Source organism: Scardinius erythrophthalmus, assembly GCF_964197995.2.
Source record: "Scardinius erythrophthalmus genome assembly, chromosome: 17".
In the NCBI taxonomy this organism is placed as follows: Eukaryota; Metazoa; Chordata; class Actinopteri; order Cypriniformes; family Leuciscidae; genus Scardinius; species Scardinius erythrophthalmus.
This window is the reverse complement of record NC_138237.1, coordinates 26,280,387-26,307,183: the sequence shown is the minus strand read 5'-3', so window position 1 is coordinate 26,307,183 and position 26,797 is coordinate 26,280,387. Positions and strand designations below refer to the sequence as shown.

Sequence of the window (26,797 nt, the reverse complement as noted above, 5' to 3'; positions counted from 1 at the left end):
TAGATGCCTTTGTATGTATCTAATGGCAATTACACCTATTAGTTTCATTTTATGTAGTTTCAGTATTCATAATCACTTTGAATGAAAGCATCTGCTCTTTAGTGTTATTGTTTCGCCAAATCACAATTTTATGTCTTTTTTAGTTAGAAATATAGTGTTAGTTTTCAGCACGATACCCTTAAGAAATCTTGAATGACTTACTATGTATTCCTACAGTGTTGGCTTAGTGTATAGCAGTGAACTTGCGTACCTTTGTGTGGCCACAGAAGCAGCGGCGTCCAGCGCAAACTGTCTCATGACGCTCTCCTCCAGGTATTTCTGTTCCCATTTGGTCATGTCGGCCTCCAGGGCCAAAATCCTCTCCTCTTTTTCTCTCAGGTGTTCCATCAGAGCCGCTGTGCTGAACTCAGGACCAACTGTGTTCTGAGAACCACCATGCCTCTGTGAGAGTGTGAGAGAGAGAGAGGAAGAACCAATAAGAAATCTTCAATTCTGACTAAAAATATGTAGCTAAAATAGCTATTGTTCCCATTTAAGTTAGCTAAACAAGACAATATCAAGAGTTGCCATCAATGCTAAACTGATTGATTGCCTGTGCTGTATATTTTATGCTTCCTAAGGGTACCTTTACACGACAATGATGTACTAAAAAAGTACAAAAAATTTTTGCATACAGACGACAACGTCAAAATTATCCTTGTTCACACGGATCCGGGAAAACGACTAAAAATGCTGCATTCTGCTGTCAGGCCAGTAGTTGGCGATGTCACTTTGTAAAGAAACACTATGCGCCTATAGACTGAAAGCGTAATACGCATGACATCACCATTTTCACAAAGGTCGCGTTTTAGTAGTTTACATGACAGACAATGACGGTTTCAAAAGTTTGCGTTTTCAAGTCCCTAAAACGTTGTTGTCATGTAAATGAAGACAAAACGCATATACTTTTTTATGTTTTAGTTGAAAATGGTGTCGTGTAAACGCCCCCCCGAGTCATTAGCTTGGCAACATGCAAACCTCAAACTTTATCGGAATCAATCTGTACAGAAGTCGAATCTACCACATCAGTAGCTTAGCAACATATCATGAATGAAACTAATCGCAGTCAGTTGTGTAATTTCTTCCCCAAACCCCGCCTACGCAGCCGATTCTAAGATTTCATTGGTCATGTCAATTACAGTGCAGATTGCCTACACAACACTGAAAAAAATACTAAACCCCTTACCCTAACCTACAGCCTAAGCTTATTCCACACTATAACATTGGTAGCCCTTCCTGATCGATAGCATTACTCTGATCCATCCCAAATATTTCTCTAAACATGAAGTCTGAACTTTTCTTGACAGGTGACAGGTGGAGTTGATTGAGTGAATGAGTGGACCAATGCAATCTGCTGCCTGCGAGGGGGAATTTGTACTTTGGGGGGTGGGGGACTGTGTCTTTTCTGCTTATTTGAGTATTGTGACATCAATCAATCAGAGTCTCTTGTGAGGGATACTATATGTGTGCTGTATGGAACTGCTGCCTATGTACAGCATTATAATCACTTATGTGGATCAATCCTGGTTGGAATGTTAGCTGTCTATGTAATTCAGTATACAGTGAGATTAGCCCACTAGGTTTTGCAACAAAGCCAAAGCAATCTAATTTTTAATAACCAAATTTATAGCATTTTAAAATGTGACTCTTGCAGACAGACACAATTTGTCCACATGGCTCTTGAAGAGTCTAAGGCCGTGTGTCCACCAGAGCGTTTTTAGCCAGCTGAAAATACCTAGCTGTAGGCGCTTAAGAGTGCTTCGGCAGCGTAGCGTTTTTTCCAGTTGAGATGCTTTGCTTTGCTAAATGATAATGCTTTGTTGTCATGCTTCTTGTTGTCATCTGTTGATATTGTACAAGCAGAATGTGGAGGTTGGTCGGAGTTGTATTTGACCCGCCCCTCCTCCACTGTGATTGGACGGGTAGGTAAAAAGTGACAGTGATGAGTGCTGCGTTTTACCCAGAGTTGAACACTCTTTATCTCTCGGCGACCAGAAAAAAAAAAAAAAAAAAAAAACGCAGAACGCTTAGAGCTCAGTGTGAAATAGATGCTCAGCGCCTCGCCACGCTGCTGGCGTTTTAAAAAAGCGCCGTTCCCATTGAAAACAATTGGAAAAATATTCTAGCCTCGGGAAAAAACGCTTTGGTGGTCACGAGGCCTAAAGGTGCATTCACATTTAACGTTGTTCGGCAAATTTACATGTGCAAAATCCAGTTATTTCAATGTGAATCCACGTGTTCAGGGACTTTACGTAAAGGCAAAAGATTTCCCCACACTGATATCGCATCAGGTTCATGTTAGTCATGAGGATTCGCTGTGTTGACTAACAGCAATCTGCTTGGTTTGAAAGTGACATCTGTGCGAGTGGTGCTTCATATATAGCTACACTATTGACAATAGACAATGGGCATATTTTGGCTGCGAAATTTCGCTAATGTGACCACACCTTAACATTCAAGTACCGCTGATCTAAAGTATTCTTATCTCATCTGAAGGTTGTTTCAGGTGTCCAGGTTGAATGAACAGCACAGAGGAAGGATGTCCATTTTCTGGGCCCCTAATGAAGAATACAGCTGTCTACTACTCCACCTCATCCTCTTCTCTCAACACAAACACACATTCACAAAGGAGGCTGAGTTGCAACCTTTCCTCCAGATCAGGGGTCAGTAAAAATTCGACACAAAGAAAGAGGGTACGTAGGCAAACAGTTAATCTCCGCAGGGACAGCGTGAGCTCTTGCTGCCTACAACTGAGACCCATCCATGTATGGATGTTTGTGTGAAAAGAGGAACTGGTTGCATTGAGAAGTTTAATACAAGGGTTTTCAAACTATGGTCTGGGGAAAGGTTAAAAGAGGAAAAAATATATATATTTCACACAAATATATATCTGAATATTGTTATCTTTTGCTGGAAATATAATAACAAACAGTTCTGTTCCAGAATGTGGCCATTTCGAGGTAAGCTTGTGCATCACTTACCTGTTGCATTCGCAGTGATTCCAGCTCCCTCTCCAGTCGAGTGCGTAGCCGATGCTCCAGCTGTTCTCTCTTCTCGCACGCGGCCTGAAGCTGTGCTAAAGCCTGCTGCATCCGCTCCACCTTCTCCACATATACCTGCTTTTTCTTCAGCTATACAAACACAGAGAACGCAGGTCAGACGCTGCTGCTCGCGCCACATACAGAAGCCCCCATCCACCTTACAATGCCTCCTTGTATCCTTCAACCTCTCTCTCCTCTACATCTCTCAAATCCACCAGTGGCCATAATTGCAGCCAAAATGAATGCCCCAATTTAGCTCGGGGGGGGGGGACATCATAACACAGAAGAGTGAGAGAGCGAGTGTTAAAGTATTTGGCTCCCGTTTGGAAGGGGTGGGTGGAGAGGGCAAGAATTCAGCCATCTTCAAGTCCTTTCATGCCAGACAACTCAAGAGGCTTTGTTCGGGGAACAAGCGGGCGTTTGTGACAGGGCAGAACAAAAGTGGAACGGCCCGGTGCATTTTGGGACGCAAGGGTGCGCCCCCCGTTCAACGATAGCCAAAAGGCCATCTGGGAGCACGCCAGAAGAGCTCAACCACAGACTCCAACTGTTACAAACACTTATGAGCGCAGTTCAGAACCATCAACGCTACTTCGGTTTTTTCTTGAAGCTTTTTTTGGCCTCAGTACATGTTGTGTGGTTTCAAAGAAAGTTCCAGCCAACGGTTCACTCAAGCTTGAAGATCTTAACTGCAGAGATGAGAAGTTGACGGGAAGGACTTCAAAGAACTTGAGAAGGTTGAGCTTAAACATTGTGGTGGAGTACCACAGGGATGTGTTTGGGGGGTAAGTGGGTTATGACTCAATGAAATGTCCATTTAATGCTGGTTTCAATAAAGTTCGCCCACTGTTTACTAACAACAGACACTCATAAGCAGAAAATATTGACAGATGTTAGTTTATTTCCCAAAATTCAATCTGCTCTGCTGTATTGTTCAACGGTCAGTTCATTTTAAAGCAAACTGTGTAATATCTGGAATATATCAAGCCCTCTTTAAGATGTGCCAAACAGGCAAACTACCTCAGCCCTTCTTTTGGATGGCAGCATGATTCAGCAATTACCCATCCAAAATAAATGGATAAATAAATGAAAACAGAACTCATTTGAGATTTCTTTAGTTTTGAGAGAGTGATGTACAATAGGACCACAAGGGGGCACACGTATACATAAACGCAGAAATATGGTCACAGAAATTGTAGAAAATGTAAATGAATAGTGTTAACATGTAGGTGAGAATATGAACATGGGAACCTAAATGTCTGCTTTGCTCTGGTAGTGTCCCAATTTTAAACTCATATAATGTTTAAAAAACGGCTATTAAAAAGTATGAATACGTCGTAAATTTGTAAAACAGCTTTAGAGTGAGTCAAAGCATGTAAAACGAAATCCTAAAGAGGTACACGGGTACCCTTGCTTATCAATGAGCTTTTACCTCCTCCTCCAGCTTGACCACTTTTGCTTGGGCATTGTTTAAGGCCTGGTCACGGATCTCAATGTGCCTGCGCTGGTCCTCGTTGGTGGAGCGAAGCGAATTCAACTCGATATCCAGCTTCTCCTTCTCTCTCTGACTCTCTTTATCTGATAAATGAGTAAAATGGATATTCTGCACTTTCTTTCCCAATATATTGCAACTGACATTTGCTTACAAATAAATGGTATTTCAAAACAAACCCATGATTAATACAAGTGCATCACATTGGTTTCAAGAAAGTTTTAGATTTCTACTTGTAGAGGTCTACTCACTCTGAGTCAGAAGCTGTGAGATGGTTTTGCGATTGTCCTCGGTGCCCTCACAGTCTTTTGCTGCAAGCTGCTTGTTGGCTGTTTCCATTCGCTCTATTGAGAGAAAGAGACAATACCATCATACTTTCTCCTGATTTTATAGTTTAAAAATATGACAATGCTTCATAAAGTTTGTGTGAGAGATTAAATCAGTGTTAGAAAATAGGACACCAAAACCAGACCATCTGTGTCAAACAGATCAAACTTATCCATGTGAAAGTTTATATGGTATCTCATTAACAAGTATGGTTATTATTTCTTTGTAGAGAAAACCACAATCAAGGCCTTCCAAAATACTAAAGAGCAAAATAAAAATATTTGATATTTGAAACAGCTGTGATTATTTCAACAGATGCTTAGTGCACTATTCTCCATCCTACCAAAAACACCCTAGATTCTCACACATGATGTACCACTGGGATTGGTTGCTCAGCAATTTGGTAAACAAAAATCTAACAAACATTTTATATTTACATTTTATTTTACAATTCCCAAAGAGCGGTCTTGCCATAATTCACACTGTGCTGTTAAGTCAAAAACTGGCCCAGATAAAAGGGCCATTATATAGAAGGGGTAGCTGTTTTTTTTTTTTAAATGGCAAACCATTCATCAAGGAAGCAGGCCAAACGTTAAAACAATATTTCCCCCGTGTTAAGTCAACCAGACTGTGAGATGAGCATTCCAGAATCAAATGCCTTTCCCCCACTGAGCCTCAGTGCCTCTCAATAAAATTAAGATTCTTATCTAGATTTCAAATATAAATGAAGCTACAAGTGGTTGCCAAGAAGTTACCAAAAAGTATTACTGACCGTCAACTCATTTGTGTCCCTAGCACAAACATATTTGGACAATGTGCACCGAAGTTAAATAGATTATAATTTGTTGAAATCCCTGACCCTAAAAATAATCAAGAGTAACATTGATGGATGCCTTTGCAAACAACACTAATTATCGATTGCAAGAAATCTACTATAGTAAAATCTATGCTTGAACAATATCTGTAGTAGTATATCAGGCTACAGAATATACGAGAATCGCAGGGTGAAAGAAAGAACGGCAAAAGAGAGAGAAGAAAAATTTGCTGTAAAACTCTTGGAGCTCCCTGTGGACAAAGTCTGGGCATACTGCCATAAATCAGGGGTTCTCTGTTCTCTGCTGGACTAAAGAACACAGTGAGGCATGATCGTAGAGGTGGCCACACTCTGGCAGAGCGGGCCTGCTGACAGCAGCAGAAAAATGAGAGCGAGAGACTATTGCTTTGGATTCCAATAGAAACTGCACAGAGCCACAAGATATGACACAGAAGAAAGCAAACTGAATGAAACTTCAAATGCTTTGAACTTGGAGAAGAATAAGAAGCCTCTTTGAATGGGAAGGACAGAATGTTGGAGCCAGGTGGGACCACCGCAACGTTCTCATTTACTGACCCTGTAGTGTTTCTCCATCTGATGTTCATACACATAATGTTAACAAAATTTGGAAGCTCTACTCTACTGCAACCTGTTATATCTTACTGTGATCCAGTAATCCATTTCATCCTGTCAACCATAAGTAGATCTACTCTTGCTGATTTTCATGCATATCACCGAAAACTAAAACAAACTAAAACTTTAGTGCAAAACATATAATAAAAATGACACAAATATGCTTTGGAGTCACTGCTTATTCATAAGATGTGATATAGTCGCAAGTTACAATTCATGGACACTCCTTTCATTATATTCTCCTAATACTCTCTTAAAATCTGCTTTGTTCTCACCTCTTAGGTCCCTGTTGAAGTCGTGTACTCTGCGCACCTCCATCTCCAGCTTATTTCTCATGGTCTTCTCAAGAGCTTCCCTCTTTGTGGATGATTTGGCCAGGTTTTCATAGGCTTCAGACACCATTTGGATCTCAGTCTCCAGCTGCAAAGTACAAAGACTTCTTATAGAAAGTATGGATTTTTGAAATCCAAAATGATACAGTATGGAAAGTAGCCTTTGTTTTTTTGCATGAAATGAAACCTATTGAAACCAAAGAACACCTTCAAATCTCTTCTACCCCTTCTGTGCCAAAATGGTGCTGCTCACAGAGCCGATACTTGGCGATCTGAGAGCCTATTACAGGGTTCCCCAACCCTGTTCCTGGAGGCACACCAACACCACACACTTTCGCACTCTTCCTGATTCAACTCATTAGCTTGTAAGTAGAGACTAAAAGACCAGAAATAGATGGTAGGATAAGAGAGACATCCAAAATGTGTACTGTTGGTTGGTTTGCCTCCAGCAACAAGAATGGGAAACATTGGCCTTTCTTGAACTGGCCCACATTTCCACAGACTTGAGAACTGTTACAATATGGGTTACATGTCTGTGGTACCTGTTACAACCTGAATGAAACCAGCATTCAGCATTTTTTCTCATATCTCCTCAAGAATCTCCACAGAAGACCAAATTGTAAACATATCACTGCTGAATGCTTTTGTTAACTCAGTAGCTAGCTAGCCAAACTGTTGTTGTTCTGAAAACTTTACTTGGTAACGTTTTCCTGCCTCCTGACATAATCATAATATAATGTGAACCTTCAAAGACGTTCTAACCTTTTGTAGTTTGGACACCTTTTCCCCACACACTTCCAGCTCTTGCTTAAGCAAGCGGTTCTCTTCGGACAGCATATCCACCATCTGCTGGGCACGGGCCAGCATGGCGTAAGGGTCCCCCTGCATGGAGTGTGGATGTGAGTAGTGTTGCCCTGGATTCTGTTGCTGCTGCTGGGAGCCCTGCTGGTGGTACTGGTGCTGGTGCATGTGGAGGCCCCTTGGAGCTGACCCGTAAGGATCATGAGGGAACACATGGCTGCGTTGATGGGGAGGGTGACCTGGACCTGGGCCGTATGGATCACCTTGGTGGGAACCGGGCCCCTGTGGGCTACGAGCACACATAGGGAAGGGCTCTCCCTGGTGACCCATATGTGGAGGATGGTGGGAAGAAGCCAAGATACTGCTGAGAGTGGAAGACTGAGCACGGGAGAGAGAGCCCCCTGACGTAACAGAAGATGAAGGGCTATGGTGATGGACAGACCTTTGAGAGTGACTTGAACTCTCCTTACTTGACCTAATGAGGGCAGAGAAATAAATAATATTCATATTTTGACTGATTACAAAAGTGTAAACATTATAAAAATTGAGAACTTTCAGTGACCAACAAATACTTTAGGCTGAATATAAACGTGCATAACCAACGGCTTTCTTTTAACAGATTAAATCACCGTTGGAAAACAACTTGTCCAAAGTAGAAACTATGTAATGCATTCCAACCGTTCATAAAAATATTTTTCACAGGTCAACATTCCTGGTTCTCTGCAACATAATAGAGAAACTGTCGTGTTGTGACATGTAGATGATTATTAGAATTAGATATGCATTCTTTTACTATACGTTACACACTGGCTCTGAGGTAAATGAATTCAGGGAAACAGGCAAAACTGGCTTTTCCCATAACTGGTTTCCTGACAACATGTCCCAGCATCGAAGGGAAGGGCTGTTTTAAGATTCATCATTTGAAATTTTTCAACAACTGATAAGTCAGGGAATTTGCGGGAATTCGTGTTTTGAGTTGTATCGTTCCAGTTCCCACAAATGTCCTATAATTCAACCCACACTTTAGCTTGGAACTCTATAGCTTTAGTTTTTGTAAGCACTCTTTTAGCTCACCGGAAAGAGCCGTACTCTGGTGGTGGCTGGTACCGGACGTGAGGAATGTCAGCTCTTGCTGGCTGGCTTGTGCCACGGTGGTCTGGGTAGAAGTGTCCAGGCTCCTGGTGCTGATGGTGCTGCTGCTGGTGCTGCTGCTGCTGTTTGGGTGGAGAGGGCATTGCTTTAAATGGATAGTCTGGTGGTGGACCCCTGTGTTGGGGCCCAGAGGGTTTATAATAGTCTCCTGGAAGTCCAGGTGGAGGCAACTGGGGGGAAAGTGGTGAACTGGTAACAGGCGCATGGGCCTTGACCCCGCTGGTGGCCAAAGAGAGCTGCATTAGTCTTTCACTGAGTGAACGTACATGGCCTTGCTTTAGATCCTTGAGCCCGTCGTCTTGGTGAACTTTGCTTCCATTCACCCTTTGTACCGTGGGCCTGCCCTCTGGGGGTCGCACTTTAGGGTTGCTGAGGCCAGTCACATAAAATGCTGCACCTACTGACTGGGGTATCTGTGGTTGAGGCTGCTGGGGCTGATGACCGCGGAAGTACTGTGACTGCACCTTGGCTTGGTCATAGGTGGGTAGGTCTTCGGGATTCTGCCCTTGTCCGCTCAAACAGCTTCCACTGCCTCCACTGCCGCCACCTCCTCCTCCCGCAGTGCGTGTGCTGAGCTTCTCCATGCCACTGTCTGTCTGCAGCTCCTGGCCCTGAGGCTCCTGCCTCGCAATGTGAGGGACCATCGAGAGCTCGTCCCCAGGGCTGCCAGGGCCCGGGTATCCACTCACTGGACCTTGCTGCTGCTGCTGCTGCTGTTGTTGTTGCTGTTGTTGTTGTTGTTGCAGGGCAAGGTAATTTCGGCCGTCGCCATAGCGCATTTGCTCCTGCAAGAGCCGCTGCAGAACTGTATGGCCACTACCGCTGCTTCCTGATGTGTCCTCGGAAACTGAGGCTGCTGCCCTCATTTCCAGCTCCCGTGACCTACCCACCTCATGGAAGGAGGAGCTTCGGGCACGGTCCACACTCCCTGTGTAAAAAACACCAATGTATGATGAATAAACATAGTCACTACCTATTATCACAAGCTATACCATAATGAAGTAGTTACAAAGAAGTCAGTTTAAGAAGGTGAAATTAAAGTAAACAGACTGAAGGAGATTGACACATCTTCTGCATGTTCTAAGAAAACTGCCTGAAATCTCAGACCCCAACTGTCCCAAACTCTTTACACGTTGACAGCTGGGCACCATAGTCTTTAAGGTTTTTATTGCTAAATTATGACACCAGTTTTCACTTTAAATGTGTCAGTGACAACTCACTGGTGATCTTCAATCACTACTAATCACTATTAACTTGTTAACTGAGGATTAATAAAAATTGTATTGTTCTGAATTATAAAGATCAGGAAGAGCCCAGGGTCAAGGTGTTGAAGTCCACCCATGATGCAAATCATGTTACCAATGCCATATACAGTATATATACCACATTACTGTACAACAGCTCCATTCCTTTAACATGCATTGCAGTTGAGTCATCTGATTATCCAAAGCTTACACATCTTCAAAGCTTAAACCCCAATCTCCCTACTGTCGGCTTGAGCTGTAGATAGTAGATACTTAGAAATCACACAGAGCAATTTAAAACAACAAGTGAGCTGTTAACGCATACAAAGCCATTATGTGGAAACCATTCCATAATATTAGAGCCAATGTGGAGTGTAATGTGTAGTACTACATTATTGTAAATACATTACTACTGCAAAATGAAAGGTTACTATAACTTATATACATTCTGTTTCTCTTAATGGTGTTTATCCGGAATGGTTGCCACTATTGGCATTGAACAGAGTTTGTAGTTTAGTGGTTAATGCACCATCTAAAAAAGTAATGAAGGGGAACTTATTACGTCTATTGCTTTCTGATATTCCCCGCATTCTCAAGGAGGATGAGGCTTTTTTCCGAAACATCTGTGGTGAATAAATAAATAAATAAATGTAAAGTGAGTCAGAAACAGAGGAATCAGTGTACAACTGCTTTCCAATTTGGAAAGCTAGAGAAAGTGGGAGATAGAGTGAAAGAAAAATACATTTCATAATGACCCCCCCTCCCATACTTTAACTTCCACTTCCTGTCATTCTCCAATCTTTCGCTCACTGAGACCTCCTCAGAGTCAATGAAAGAGATGGCCACAAACAAAAGCAGGATGAGAAAATGAAATGGCGAGGTCACAAAAAAACTCACGGTTAAGATGAATGAAATGATGGCTGATTTCTGTCGATGAATAAGTGGCACTTCATATATTTGAAAAGCTGAAAATTGTCCCAAAAAGATATTTGTCAGCAGTTTTATGTTACTTGTGTTTACACAACCTCCGTCCAGTAACTTTGTCGGGTATACCTTTGGATATAGTACTTTAAACACCTTTACTGCAAAAATTTAACTGCTTTTATGAATAATTTTAAGCATAAAATATAGCACAGGACTTTTTAAGTGATAAAAACTGTATCCAAAGAGGTTCTACATTTTTGTACATTTTGAATCACAGAGCCGAAATGAACTAACCCATAACTTCTAGTGGTTTCTTTTGTCCCACTGATGTCCACCCCACCCATCTAGGCTCCTCTGGTGTTCTCCAGTCACTGTGTAAACTTTTTTATGTCTCCATTAGTCTACAGTATATTCAACCAGGTCACCTACCTGTGCGGCTGCTGTCGTGTGTCACTACTGGCTGCTCATCGTGCTGACATTCACTGGGGTCACTGCTCTGAAGAAGCTCCTCAAGTTGCTCCAAAACACACAGCCGGTCCGCGAGGTCCCGAATGCCAAGCCACTCTAGAACAGGAAGGCACTCTGGCGAGTTAGAACAATGGGGGTGGGGTCCAAAGACAGACACTTTTTTTTTTTCAAAGGCTTTTTTTAAGGGGTTGTAGAAAGAAATATGGTTCATGTGAAAGATAGGGGATGTGAGGTATGTTCATTTCCTAATTGAGACAGAACCAAAAAAGAAATGCCCTTGTGTTTTTTTTTATACCTTCTCACAGCCATTGGGGACCATTCTGCAGCTGTGTAGTTAGGTGATAGAAAAATACCATGCTAAGCTACTGGACAGAACTTCTGACAGATATAAAATAGTTTAAGGGAGTGAGGCTGGTTCCAGATCAGTTGGTAGAGATAGCATGGGGTAGTGGTTCAATCCAAACAGGATGTAGGGATGTGCATAGTTTTAAATGACTGGCATAAGCTGCATTTATGCCCCAAAAAATGCCATAACACTCAATGTAGTCTGTGGATTTTTTATGCTTTAAGGACTGACAAAAGTCTCTGAAATTATTTAAAAGATAAATTCTTCCCAAGATGCAAATCTCATGAAAACAGGTCAGTGACATATTTTACCCTGAAACCTTTTTAAGGTCATTTAGATTTATTTTTATACTGACATACACATTAAAATTCTCATTACTGTAATACAGGATATTTTACTTGTGAGTTTCTCATTTCTGTATTTTATATGGGATTACATAGCAGTTAAACATACTACACTGACATAATTACTTAATTGAAATAATCATATTTTCTTGGGCTGTCAAAGTTAACGTGTTAATGTATATGATGAAATAAGTTTTTTAATACACTGTTTTGTTATTTAATGACTGCAGATTTGGGTTCACTGTTTGGATTTCCCATGCACTGCAAAGCATGTTGATGGAATATGGATTATGTTGATTTTGTTTGTTTTTGCATCACAGTAAAGAGAATTGTGTGGATGCAAAAAAAAAGGTCATAAAATAGGCTTTATTTTCTTTAAGAAAAATATCATTTTTATTAGAACAGTTCTTGAAAGGTTTTGTGAGTTTCAAAACTTAGGAAAATCCTCTTTCAGACAACACAATTTAAGAGAAGACTCATTACAAGAACTCTTGAGTCACTCACACAAAACTTCACATAGCTATGAAACAGTCTGAATCATACAATAAACCAGACCCCTCTCTAATACGCCCCCAACCTCGTCAAAAACAGAAATAGGCTACAGAAGCCTCCTCCCCTCACACTCCTGCTGACGCTCGAACTTCAAGTTCCTTGACTGTTTCAGATAAACAGTTTATTCCACGGCCAGAGTGCCCAGAATGAATTCATGGAATCTGACATGGTTACAAGTCCACAGATAGGTCTCCCAACAAAAGTTTCCAAAGGTTCTGACCTCAGAGTCCTGCCATGGTCGCGTCAGTGACGCGATGTGCTTACATTTTAAGTACTGAGCAAGGTATGGAGCATATCAAGCATGATTCCCAGAACTACAAACCTGGGAGAATGTTTATCTATCCTATTAACTTCATGAACACATTCCCTTCAAATTTCCTATCTACAATGTGCATACGGCAAATGCCCTCGATAACTTTAAACAAAGTTCAAACATTATCATTTTAGGGGAATATTAACTTTGAAGAACTTAGCATCCTTTTTACACTGCAATCACAACAAGACAATTCACTGAAAACCATTAAAAAGCTGAAAAATACAGCCAACACAAATTCAACTCACAGATATCCTTTCCACCAAAGACGTCTTGTGTGAGAAAACTCCACTGAACTCTCCTTAACAGTTGACCATCCTAACCATTAGTCTCGAGTCGCACTCCTTTGTTCACACGCTCAAGGATATTACTGCAGTAAGCTTGTACACTGAACTAGCTAATGCATTCCATCAGGTGTGGCTGTGAGGATAGGTGGGCTGGATCACTGCCAGTTATCTACACACCTTCAAACCTGCCTGCTGTTAACACTCCAACTTGCGTCAAAATGATCTAATTATCCAAGACTGGGTGTGCGATACATATCTAAAATCTGACTAAGATCATGGCTGAAAAAAAAATATTGTGGTTATACAAATTACTTTTGTATAATGCTTGTTCGAAACCTCAAAGGTGATCAAACTTTATTTGATCCAGTTTATCGGTTTCAGAAACATTTATGAATGAGTGATGAGTGTAGGGATGTTTGTTAAAATTACTTTTCGCCATTTCAAAATTCAGATTTTCACAAGCGGCTTTTGATTGCTCTTAGTGTGATAAGAAATTGCACCTATTACATTTCAATTTCTGTATGCTACAATAATCCAAATGTGTTTAATTTGTAGAGATGTTGACACGAAATAAGCAACTTGCAGCGATCAAACCTTCCTCGGGCTAGTCACCACATTTAATTGGACGTGAATGAAAATGCATTCAAGACTGTAAGAATGTTAGTGACAATGCAACATCTACATTGGCAGACAGCAGGTTTACACTTCAGTACACTATCAGATCATGCATTCTCTGGGAATCGAATTCTTGACGTTGCTAGTGCCACGCTCTACTGTTTGAGCTACATGAATATAAAAGCCAATTATTCAATTGGCGAAACAAGATGTCGTCTATGTAATATCACACAGTATTTTTCATATACACAGCATAAATGGGTCTTTATACATGTGAATATAGATATTTAAAGAAGGGGGGCGCAAAAAGGGATCATTATATTAGGGGGCCCTTGTCCATCAAAAGCCCAAAGAAAACCTCCAGACAAGTTGGTTGTTGGAGGACTAGTTCATCAATTGACCATCGTGACCCATCAATAGCCCTAACATGTTGTCAACAGACAAATCCCTGAATGTCAGGCCAACTTGAGCAAAGAATGCACCTGCTGCGAACAGTTGAGTAATATAGAAACAGGTGGCAAACCACAAGTCGATAAGAAACGAAATACCTGGCTTGTAACACAGCCAGCACTTACTCCTTCCTCATATTCCTAACTGCTGCCGCCCGTGTCTTTTTCCAAGAGCAATTAAACAGAGCCAAGGGCAACATAGGTACTGGGCAACAACTTGCTGTCAAGCTATCAGAAAGGGTGCAATTAATAAAAAAGGCTTTATCTTCTGGAATTTGTTTTTTTGTAAAGAAATAAATGAACCATGGCAGGGTTCAATACACATGTAATCCATATAAAAATATCCCCTCTAGTGTGCCAATAAAGTTGAGCAAACATTATAAGTTAATACAATCTCACTTCCTTGACAATAAGTTATTTGGTTATGAGAAAAATTCTGAAGTTCATGAATATAAACCGTTTCAAAATGTCAGATTTTAAAGGTACACTTTGTAACTATTTTGGTTAAAATTTACTAAATTTAAACAGAGTCAATAATACATCATCAATCCTTCCAAAACATTTTTTTTCCCCTAATTCACTATTGGAAAGCCTATTACAAGTGTTTATATTTTAGACCAAACAGGATGGTTTTGACCAGAAATTGTCTACATACAACACTTGCCCGTCTCGTCATATCCGTAAATAGAGAAAAGTTTCTCTGGCTACTTTGACACGTGTGGGAGTGGCATAGGTTAGTTGTTACAACGAGCGAGAAAGATTAACATGGAGCAGTTAAATCCCGAACCTCCGAGGAATCACCTGTTGAAAAACAACGCAGAACAGAAGACAGTCTGCTGGCAAGAAGAGAGCGTGACTGAACTCGTAATAAAACAAGTATCAACACTGGCTTGGCTTTTCAGAGATGGCGAGAACTGAGGGATTTGAAATGTTGTAAAAGCGAAGTGGAGATGGCGTTTTTATTACTCAACAGGTCAGAAAGGTATTTTATTGAACAGATGAATTGCCATATGTAGCTCTCTAAAAGATTTCATTGTAAAGCATTATCTATTGTGAAGGGTCATTTCATTATGGTTGTTGTAGCGCTGTGCTGGAATTTATTTTCAAAGAACCAGGTCTATTAAAAACAACAGTAATGTCTTCAGCTAATCAGCTTGAGATCCTTTCCATCTAAACTGCTTTTATCTCTTACGCCTAGTGAATGTTTTATGAGCAGTAGGATAGCCATAATCATCCGCACAGACATGCAGAGCCGAAGCACAACCAAAACAATGTTCTTCCATAAAATGCATGCAGTTTTGCTTTTAACCGCCAAAAGTTACATCGAGTACGTTTAAAATTCAGTGCTAGCTATACTTAGAATGATCGGATAATTCAAAATGGATGTATTTCTGAAACCTGGTTTCTGATGGTCTGGAACATTTTGAATGGATGCTGACATTATCTAAATATTTACATTTCGTGCACAAGCTTCCCAGGGCCCCCACGCAGACAGTGCTTACTTGGGGTAATAGATCAGGAATGTGGCCCAGGGTAGGTTTGAGTACAGAACCGATGCTGGCACACTATCAAACAGCCTCTGACAGTACAGTTCATTCCTGCCCTCATTATGCCGAGACACTCCAGGTTCTCAATACAGTGCTGACAGATGTCCAGGTTCATATCTGATCTAGGATTGATGTTTATGCTTAACTTATAACATTTTGGAATTGAAGAGTTGCCCCCAACTGGTTTCTTGATCATTATGCTTGATAAACTCCGAAACTATTTCCAAAAATACCCAGTAGTTTGGTGTATAGGGTGACTAATCACATCACATCTAATCTTTCAACACACTTCTCCTTTTACATTTCCAGTGTTTTTAGTCATAAAGACCACAAGCTGACACAATAGAATTAATCACCAAACAGATATGTATAGAAGTCTAAAGTGAACATTATGTAGTGGTGTTGTGATATTCTTAGTTAATGCAACAATAAACAGATCATGGGTCAATGACAAATTATCATGTCCAGTTCTTAGAAATGTAGTCTGTATTTAAATTGAGTCTGGAATGACGGTAAAAATGTCATGAGTTGTGAGTATGAGTTGTAAAATATGAGTTGTGTCATATTTTCCTTAAACCTTGAAAACATGTCAGTGTACACACACACACACACACACACACACACACACACACACACACACAGTATATATGAAGAGTTCAGATGCAAAAGCCTCTAAGTGCCGTCTGTAATTTTCTTCTAGAATGATCATTTTGATCAAGCTTGTATATTTAAGTTCAGTAATTTCACTTAAATGGCATTGAAAATTACCTATTAATTGTAATTTAAGTGAAATTACTAAACTTAAATATACAAACTTAATAAAAATGATCATTCTAGAAGAAAATTTCAGATGGCACTTCGAGGCTTTTGCATCTGAACTTTTCATATATATTTTATATATATTTTCAAGGTTAAAAATAATTTTACAAATTATGAATTTTTAATTCAAAGATATTTTAGGATTTAGGCCTAGTATAGTTTTCTTGAAAAGTAAACATAAAAGATAAAAAGTCAAATTAACTGATATTTTAAAAGATTTATGCCATGAGGGTCCTCTTTATGATGCAATTTCCTGTTTTATGGTTTGGTTTGGTTTTTTGCATGTTGGTGGTACCATGCTGATCATCATACATCATTAAGACTAATATGTTAGTAAAGCAATTTTGTTAAAACATTTTCTAAGAATTAATAATAGAAGATTATACCAAACTACTTTAAAAACTTTTTTTAAACTACTTTTTTCCTATTATGATTACATTTTTAACTTATGCTGACCAAAGCAATTCATAAATTAAAATAATTTTCATAATTGAAGTTACTGTGTGAATTGCATCGTAACATTTTTATATAAATTAATAGATTTGGACATAAAAATGAGCGTCATATGTTGGTTGACCCATACGCGCATGTTACTATAGGCAAGAACTTTAACCTTTGATTCCACTTTTCAGAGAACTGTGACAAAAGGAAGCAGGACTTTCCCTTGCATTTTCTTGTCTTACTTCCCGACCTCTGATGAATATTGCCGTTGGCAACAACGGTAAACTGTCTAATGCTGACAAGTGGTCGGGCAGCATTCCACAAGGGCTAGAGTTTCACCACGACAACCTCCTAAACATAAACCTTAAAACATTAAAGCGGGAAAAATCAGGAGTGTGACCTTAGAAAACGTCTGTTAAGGCAGAGCGAGCAGCCCTCAGATAGTTAAAAACGCCACCCCCAACTTTCGCAGGCACTGTTTACATAACAGGGGAGCATTAGTGGAAGGTTTCCAGGGGTTTAATGAACTCCAGAGAGCTCGTCCATGTTAAGAATTCTTTTATGCTTTATGTAGGACATGATAACACTGACAATATTGTTATTGGTGAAGGAGGAGCTAATACTGAAGAAAGTTTGTGTGTGTTTGAAGAGAGAAGTTGTTGATGATGAGGCCACAAGAACAGCAGAATATATATATATATATTTTTTTTTTACTATTATTATTATTGTTATTTACACAGAGATTAGGCTGTTTTTTATGCCAGTTATAAACCACTAAATATGCTATTGTTAGTGAGTTCCAGGTGGTATTTAGGGGGAGGGACCATTTCATTCTAGAGGTCATATGATTGGACAAAAATCTGTGAAGTGCAACATGAGTCATATATAATTTTGCTTTGGTTTCCTGGTAAAGAAAACAGTAAGATCTCAAGTAACGTCTCAAAACTAAAAGACACAGACTTTTGGGTAAAAGAAGACGTGCACCCTAAACCATTACAAACTATTCTCACACACAAATTGAATTAGTCTTCCAGCATGCATCCAATGAGTGGATAAGACGGTGACAAAGGAACAGTCCGAGAACAAAGACGCATGCAGACAGAGAGATTAAGGCAGAAGGGGGAATTGAGAAACACATGGCAGGAACTGAGCAGGAAACGCAACATTCCATTCTGGAAAGGTCTGGCGCTGCAACCGTGGAGAAAGCGTAAAGCTCAGCCTCCCCCTGTGTCCATTACCTCCGGCTCGGAGAGATTCTCACACTGCAGGACTGGAAAAGAAGTAGGCCAAGAAACTCTGACACATCTGCTCCTTCTCTCTACCGCCGTTTCCATGTTCGTCGTAATATGTCTTCGCGACATTAATTCACCTCCTCCCTCAATTGAGCTGCTTTCTTGGAATTCAACCGTGATTAATTTCAAGGGATTACGTTCTTTTAAACATGTGAGAGGCCTGATGGGAAGTCAGTGCTGAGAGAAACCAGAGGACAGCACTCAGGGCCACAACACTTCAGTGCAAACAGTGGCTCTGACTGTTTTAGGACAGAATACACTTCCAAAATACTCACTTTTTTGGACATGGTTGCTTGGCAATACCAAGTTGTATTGTCAAGGCATTCTCTGAAGTATCATGTGAAACCACTATAGATGAATATACTGATCATACAGTACCATGAGTGAATCTGGAAATCTTTTTTTTTTTTTAATGCGATATTGGCAAAAGAAAATAATAGCTCAATATATTTGGGGGATTTATTGATAACGATGATCAGATATTTTTTTCCGAGTGTTTTTATTGTGCTGGTACTTTGGCAGGTTTAGGACTGCCGTGGACAGCTGAAGCCTAAAGTTTTTGTTAATAAGTTTAAATTGATTTTTATTACATTTTTTAATTTATTACATGATTTTTAATCAAATTATTACATTTACTCAAATTCACTATAGGGTTGTTACCACTCAAATGAAATCAGTATCAACTAAATCAGACTTTGCAATGTAGAGGAAACACAGAAGCTGCATCTGAAGTGGTATTTAGATGTCTTTACACAGACTTTACACATCATTTTACCTGCCGTTACAAATATATGTTTTGATATGAAATTATTTTAAAATTGAAAAGATACTTTAAATATAAAACTAAAACCGCCAGTAGGTGGCGGCAAGTCACTGTTAATTAGCGAATCATTGAGTCATTGAAGGGTTAGTTCACCCAAAAATGTAAATTCTGTCAGTAATTACTCACCCTCATGTTGTTCTAACCCCGTAATACTTTCGTTCATCTTCAGAACACAAATTAAGATATTTTTGATGAAATCTGAGAGCTGTCTCACTCCTTCATAGGCTGCAAGGTAACTGACATCTGCCAGCGCAGAAAAGGTAGTAAAGACATCGTTAAAATAGTCCAAGTGACTACAGTGGCTCAACCTTAAGTTTATCAAGTGACGAAAATACTTTTTGTGCGCAAAAACAAACAAAAATAACGACTTTACTCAACCATCTCTTCTCTTCCATGTCATTATCCTGTTCACGTAGCATAACAGCGCAGCGCTTCTGGGTTGTACGTCAGAACGTAGGCTCACTATTGGCCAGCATCACACACATGACCAGCGTCAGCCAATAGTGAGCCTAGGTTCTGACGTGCAACCCAGAAGCGCTGCGCTGTTACACTACGTGAACTCACTCTGAGGCCCACACAGAAGAAAATGAATAGTTAAATAAAGTCGTTATTTTCGTATATTTTGCGCACAAAAAGTATTCTCGTCGCTTGATAAAATTAAGGTTGAGCCACTGTAGTCACTTGGACTATTTTAACAATGTCTTTACTAACTTTTCTGGGCTGGCAGATAGCGATTACCTAGCAGCCTATGAAGGAGTGGGCCAGCTCTCAGATTTCATCAAAAATGACTTAAGATGAATGAAAGTCTTACGGGGATGGAACAACATGAGGGTGAGTAATTACTAAAGGAAATTTCATTTTTGGGTGAACTAACCCTTTAATTCAACCGATTCGTTCAAATGGACTGATTGATTCAGTAACGCAGAAACGCAAAACAGTTCTGCTGTGGCATGTTTGGAACTATTTTCATTGATGAAATGGAGCAAAACAGGCAATATTGTGTCTAAAATGTAACTCACTTAATTGTTTATTAAACTCAGTGGTGGACAAAGTACACAAATCAAGTACTTGGGTAAAAGTAGGGATGCACGATATATGGGCCACCATATCAGTACCGGACGATAAATATTCATTTTAAATATTACTGTTAGCGGCCTGAAAAGAAATTTTCATTTAAGCCAATATATAATGGATAATTTTCTTCAGCTAAGACACTTGAGATGCATACTGTTCTCCATAATGTTTTTGAATTGCTTGAAATATGATTGGAATCACTTCAAAAAGGAAAAATATAGTTAACTGCAACATGTGCAGCGCAAGTCTGTCATATAGGCTACATAAAGAGAACATTATAATTGTGTGCTTGGGACAATGGCTTTTAATGGTGAGACTTTTGTTTTTGTAATCAGGCATTACATAAAAATTTGGATTTAGATTTATTGACCAAAATTTTCATTTTAACTGATAGCAACTTGCACTGGCATATCTTAAAATATGTCTGTCATTGTTGTGTCTCAAGATTCACACCAGTAATGTTTTTTTCGAAGGCACGTTTATAAAAGCTACTGAAATGCCCTAATTGAACTAAGGCCTAATCCTGGCTTACTCTAAGCCCTGTCGGTGAAACCGGGCCTAAATATATTAAAATATCAGTTTAGGTTACTGATAGGCTACGTCATGTGTGCAAACAAATGGGTACCTAAAGGGTACCTAAAATCTACCCCGTTGAGATGGTTATGTGAACATGTCTGCATTCAAGCATGACAGTGAGCGGCCTTAATCAGCTTGCCCTTTTACAGCAGATTTTGTTCACAGACAACTGACACTCATGACCTAAATATGATTTTCATTTATAATAACCAATCCTAAAATTCAGCATTTGTAACTTACTTTTCGCACCATCGGACACGCACATAGTCAAGTTCCAAGGATCTGCCGGTTCTTGGCCAATTTTCAGTCAGACTAGTGAATTCAGTCAACTGCAGACTCGCTCTGAGTCGCAATCGGATCAGTACAATTCACGAATGAATCATTTGGTGTGATTTGCGAACCGATTTAACAGGTTCATTGAAAAGAATCACCTCGTTCGTGTTTTGTAACAATTTCTTCAATTCAAAGCAACAAGGAACTAAGGTTTTTTAGGAATTGTAGTGGAGTAAAAATTATGATATTATGCTTTAGAATGTAGTGAAGTACTCCAGTAAAGTACAAATACTTGAAAAATGCACTTAAGTGCTGTAACAAATAAAAAATACTTTGTTACTGTCCACCACTGATTAAACGGTTGTATAAAATCAATATCACATTTGCACTTGTGCTGATATTAGGGGGAAAATGGCACTATTTGTGTGATTGCTTAACTATATCATATGATATAAATACTGTATAGCCTAAAAGACAAATACTCATACAGGGGCGTTTTTACTGCATTTTAATAGAGTAAATCATGTAGTGAATGTGCAATTTCTAAATGCGCATGTGTAGTAGTCTGACCTAAACTGAAAAAGCTGCATCACACGCAGTGTATGCAATCTCAAGGTGTGTTTTTATTAGGTTTTTGAAAAGTGAGAGAGGGACATACTCAATGTCCGATTGCAAATCGTTAAAACAACAATTACTATATTATCATAGACGATTCATATCACCCCTACAGTCTTACTCTCCATTAACCTCCAAAAAAGATATATTATCAATGTTTCATTGATCATCAGAGATCAGCAATTAATGACAACTGAGTTTTTAAAGGGTCTGAACAAATACTGGTATCCTAAAGGTCACTTTATCTTTAGTCAAAAAGTAAAGGAAAAAGAAAGAGCTGCAACAGAGGCCCTGCAAACCTAGCTGTGTGCCATTATGGCAGAAAAATCCAACATGAGTCACAGAATAATTCCCTCTATTTCTTCTCTTCCTCCATACTCCAACTGCAACAAGGTCTCTATAATGTGGTTTTTCCCCCCACAAGTCCCTGATACAGGCCCAAGTATTTGGAAACAGCGCTGCTCCCCTCGATTCCCTCTCAACCCCCACCCACTCTTCCATCCAAAGCCTTAATGAAAAGCATGTGCAGGAGATGCTTCATCTTTGCCACTGAAGCTCTGCACCAGTTTCTCTCCCTCGGTAGAGGAAAAAAGATATAGTCCCCCCCATTTTGTCAGAGGAAAAAAAATACATCTATAAAATCTGAAATTTACGACCGAAGTGACAATTAACAGAGTTACGGTCATGTCCAACAGATGTGGGGGGATGCAAGCGGCAAGATCTTGGTCAAATATATCCAATGTCTGAAAAATTTTAATATCTATATCAAATATCTTTGTTAATAAACAGGAAGATTCAAAATGATTTTTCCCAGAGAAAACAGCAGCATAAAAGAACACATTCAATTACATTTTTACATTTTAAATTGATAAATATCACCTTAAAAATGGAAATGTGACCAGGTCATGTTTAAAAAATTATATTTAAATAAATAAATAAATGTGTATACCACCACATGTGTGTGTGTGTGTGTGTGTGTGTATATATGTGTGTTTACCACTAAAGCAACACCACTAATGAAACATTTTTGGCAAGGTAAATCTTCAGTCAACCAAATGGTCAAGTTATTTTAACACTTTATGATAAGGTCCCATTGGCTAATGCATTAAAAACATTAAAGCATTACTAACAATGAGCAATACATTTGTTACAGTAGCCTATTTATTAATCTTTGTTAAATAATAAAAATACAACATTGTTAGTTCATGACATGTTAGCTCAGGTCCATTAAATAACAATAATAGATACAACTTTTGATTTTAATAAATGCTAAGATTATAAAATGCTTTAGAAGTACTTTTCATTGTTGGTTAAATTAATTTGTAAAAAAAAAAAAAAAAGTTGGAACCTTATTGCAAAGTGTAAAACAAAGAAAGTTCGAAACAAAAAGCATTATATACACAATTTGACCATCCGGAGTCAAATCACTGTCTGGCTTGTGATGGCCTCCCCCAAATTCTGAAATTTTGAGTGACACATCCAGCTAAAGCAATTAACAGACCCAAGATGAGTGTATGGCGAGACGCTGTACCTCGCCCATGTGATTGTGTCTGAAAAATAGTGACACATTGCAGATTCCACCACAGGGGTGTCTGACTTCAATTCCCTGAGGTAAGCAGGTACACATCATGCTGGGGCATTGGGTTACACAAGACACTGTCTGAGATATACTTTGATAGTTAGCACCAGGGCAACAGCTATTTTGATAATCGATTCATTCTTTTAATTAGGCTATTTTAAGTTGAGTTTAGGTTGAGTTATATGTTTACTTGTCATTTGGAAATGTGAAATGGATTCAACCCGTCTTATAATGATGCTGTTATTTTTGTAAAAGTCATTCTGAACCTAAATTTTTATATACAAAGACATATTACAAATATTACATAATACACAGAAGAGGCTTTAGTTTGATCTTGTAGTCACATTGTTTTTTTTTTACACAGTTATTTTATTTTATTTTTTTGTTAGCACAACGGCCAAGCAAAATGAAAGTCTTAATGGGATAGTTACCCCAAAAAGACAATTCTGTCATCATTTATTTACTCACCCTCATGTTTTTCCAAACCTGTATGAGTTTCTTTCTTCTGCTGGACACAAAATTTGAAGAATGTCAGTAACCAAACAGTTGATGAGCCCCATTGACTTTAATATTTTCTTTTTTCTATGGAAGTCAATGGGGCCCAACTGTTTGGTTACCCTTATTCTTCAAAATATCTTCTATTGTGTTCAACAGAAGAAATTAATTCCGGTTTGTAACAACTTGGGTGAGTAAATGATGACAGAATAGTCATTTTTGGGTGAACTATCCCTTTAAAGATTCATCAGAGACTCAACTAACCAATAATGATATCTGCTGTCAACTTTTCATTATCAGTTTCATCAACATTCCTTAGTTAGTAAGATATGGCATCCCTTTACCGATGTCTTTGAAAGGGTGTTTTTGTGTTATATGGACAGGACACGGCCGTTTCCCTCGAGGGGATCGGGGGATGCGGTGTTCTCAGCTGGACACGACCTAATTGTAAAACTTCAAGAAGAACTGCAGGCTTTTGGACTCCCAAAAAGTTCAGTGGAAAAGGCAGTTGGGTGATTTGGAGGCTGAGTCAGCAAGCAGAACTCTGGCCCCTCTTAAAAAAAGAGAGGAGGGAGGCAGGGGGCAAAGGAAGTGAGGGATGGAAAGAGATGGAGAGAGGAGGGAAAAGCGAAAGAGCTGACATTCCTGCACCGTGAGTCAACGCCGCTAGGCACTTTTCTGGCAATCCTTCACTACCTTTACAACTAAAAGCACCGGAAAGCACTGATAAAAGGAAGAGAGAGGAGACCATCCGAATGCTGAGCGTCCAACTAATGAAGCTGTGGGTTCGTTCTGGAAGTGTGGCGGACATTTCTTGGAATGTCGTTCATGGCTACCTCAGTAACCATTTTGGTTATCTCCCAACATTCAGAGGGAACACTGAAATGCAAAGCACTCAATGAAAGCATTATGAGGAAGGGTCTGTACTCCTGCTAGCAATGGTTAAGTAGTAAAAGCCAATTAGTTTCACCTAATAAAGCCCAAGCATTCCTCATAACTTGGCCTCTTGCTTTGATTTCCAATAACACATGACTGCATTCCTGCCCTATGTAGTGTGCATATCTGTGTCCTGCTCCCCCTCTACCCTGGGAGCATTCCTCAGAGGAGTGGGGTGACATCCGTCAGCAGGACCTCTAATGATCCTGTGCAGCCAAATTCACTACTTAACATAAATTACAATGGAAGTAAGTGCAATGGTGAAAGTAAATGAGGCTGACAGCTATTGTAAATCTGTGTGGCAAAAATGTGCCTTTTTAACAATCAGTTATCATATAGCCTAAAACATGATTCTGCAGAATAAATATGCATATTAATACCTTATATTCACATAGTATTAATAGCCTAGTACACAGTGTTCATGTATCGCGAGGCCATATGGAGCAGGTTGACTTGTAGCAAATGTGTCAGGACTGCGCATGTCATACTTGTACAGAGTAACAGCAATGCAATTCATTCACTGCAAGAGGATGCATGCAAAGTTTACACATAAACTGAAAGCATAAGACATTTTATTAAATATGTTTATCAAAGCACGAAACCGTTTAAAAAAGGATAAACCTCACATCTGCATTCGCAATGTTGGAACTTTTGAAGGCTGAGTAAAACTCGCTTAACGTCTAAAATAATCGTTGTAAATCGACTTAAATACTGATTTTCCACATGAGTAATCTGTTAAAAGGCATTTACCTTCTTAAGTTTTCGCCAAGTCCCGCTTTATTTCGATCTGCCGCCGGTTTTGTGCGTCCTAAGTTTTAAGTCCGTTACAAGTTTTTCGGCGGATTCCAAAGCGTCGAACACGCTTCACAAAGTGTAACGCGTCAGACCGAGGGGAACTTTGCGATCATCTTTGCACTATTGTTCACAAAAAAAAACGCGTTCCCCCTTCTCCTTGTCATTTTTGAGTTGTTGAAATGTGTTTTCTTCCACTAGAAGTGTGCTGTGAGGGGAAGGACTAGGACAGCCCTCCTCTTCATACGAAACTTGCTGCGAAATTACTTGCAAACTCAAGAGTCGTGAAGAGAAAAAAAACTGTTCCCCTTTGCTGAGAACTTTAAGGGAATCCAAAGCATTTTTTTCTAAAGCCAGGAGAGCCCTCCTTCGGAGAGTTTGTCGATTGTTCCTGTTCTTCTGTTGGCTTTAAGGAACGTCGCTCAAGCAAGAAAAGTACAAAAAGCTTTTGTGTGGCTTAAAGATCAGGAGCCTGTCAAAGAGTCTTATGTGTAGCGCAGCCCACAGATTCAGTCACTTCCGAAGAAAATAATTAAAGAAATATAAAAAGTCTTGCTTTCCTCCTCAATAAATGCCATATTTGTTTATAATACGCTTCTTCATTTATTTAAGAAATAGTTATCCCATAATTTACTCACCCTCAAGCCACCCTAGGTGTATATGACTTCTTTCAGCTGAACACTATCAGAGTAAGGCTATATCAAAAAATATCCTGGCTCTTCCCAGATTTAATGGCACTGAATAGTGCCCAAGTTTTTTAAGCTCCAAAAAGCGCATCCATCCATCATAAAAGTAGTCCATACGACTCCAGTGGGTAAATAAATTCCTTCTGAGGTGAAGCAATGGCTTTTTCTAAGAAAATATCCGTGTTCATGAGAGAGTTGAGTCCCGCGGAAGGGTAACCTCTGACATGACAGTTTTAAAGAAAAATGTTGGAGGATTGCGATAAGTTTAAAGAGTCGTCTATTCTTACGCTATGTCATAGGTCCCTTCCGCGGGACTCAACTCTAGCGTGAATGCGTGTAAAATAATGTAGGCTAAGTTGCCAATTATTATTTAAAAGAGTTAGCATTGTACATGTAAATTTACTATTACATCTACTGGAGAGGCAAATTTTGTTAGACGTATCGAGTCATCATGTACGTGGCTTTCCACTGTACCGCCATTGTTATTATCAGTACATTTTACAGTAACAAATGGATTTCAATAGCTCAAATGGGTAGCCTATGTTAATCTTACATAATTTAATGACATAAACAGGAGCTGTAAAATAATAAAATACCATCTCCTAAAGTTCTAAAAACCACAGCAGTAAATTTAACAAGAAATTGTTTAGTGTTATTGTCAATATTTCTCTGTATT

The 26,797-nt window shown here is 39.4% G+C and overlaps 1 protein-coding gene across 6 annotated transcripts in view; it reads right to left on the bottom strand.

Annotated features, from left to right (window-relative positions):
- Window positions 1–26,797, bottom strand: part of amot (angiomotin) — a 34,924-nt gene that overhangs the window by 6,813 nt on the left and 1,314 nt on the right. The window contains exons 4-13 of one of the 6 annotated variants that reach the window (XM_081391713.1): window positions 11,229–11,363; window positions 10,773–10,840; window positions 10,438–10,498; window positions 8,554–9,559; window positions 7,441–7,954; window positions 6,622–6,766; window positions 4,824–4,916; window positions 4,513–4,658; window positions 3,021–3,170; window positions 251–441 (exon numbers count right to left, since the gene is read on the bottom strand). In XM_081391713.1, coding sequence (XP_081247839.1) covers window positions 251–441; window positions 3,021–3,170; window positions 4,513–4,658; window positions 4,824–4,916; window positions 6,622–6,766; window positions 7,441–7,954; window positions 8,554–9,559; window positions 10,438–10,498; window positions 10,773–10,840; window positions 11,229–11,363 — 2,509 coding nt within the window. The other 5 variants (XM_081391715.1, XM_081391716.1, XM_081391717.1 and 2 more) reach the window with 5 other exon arrangements.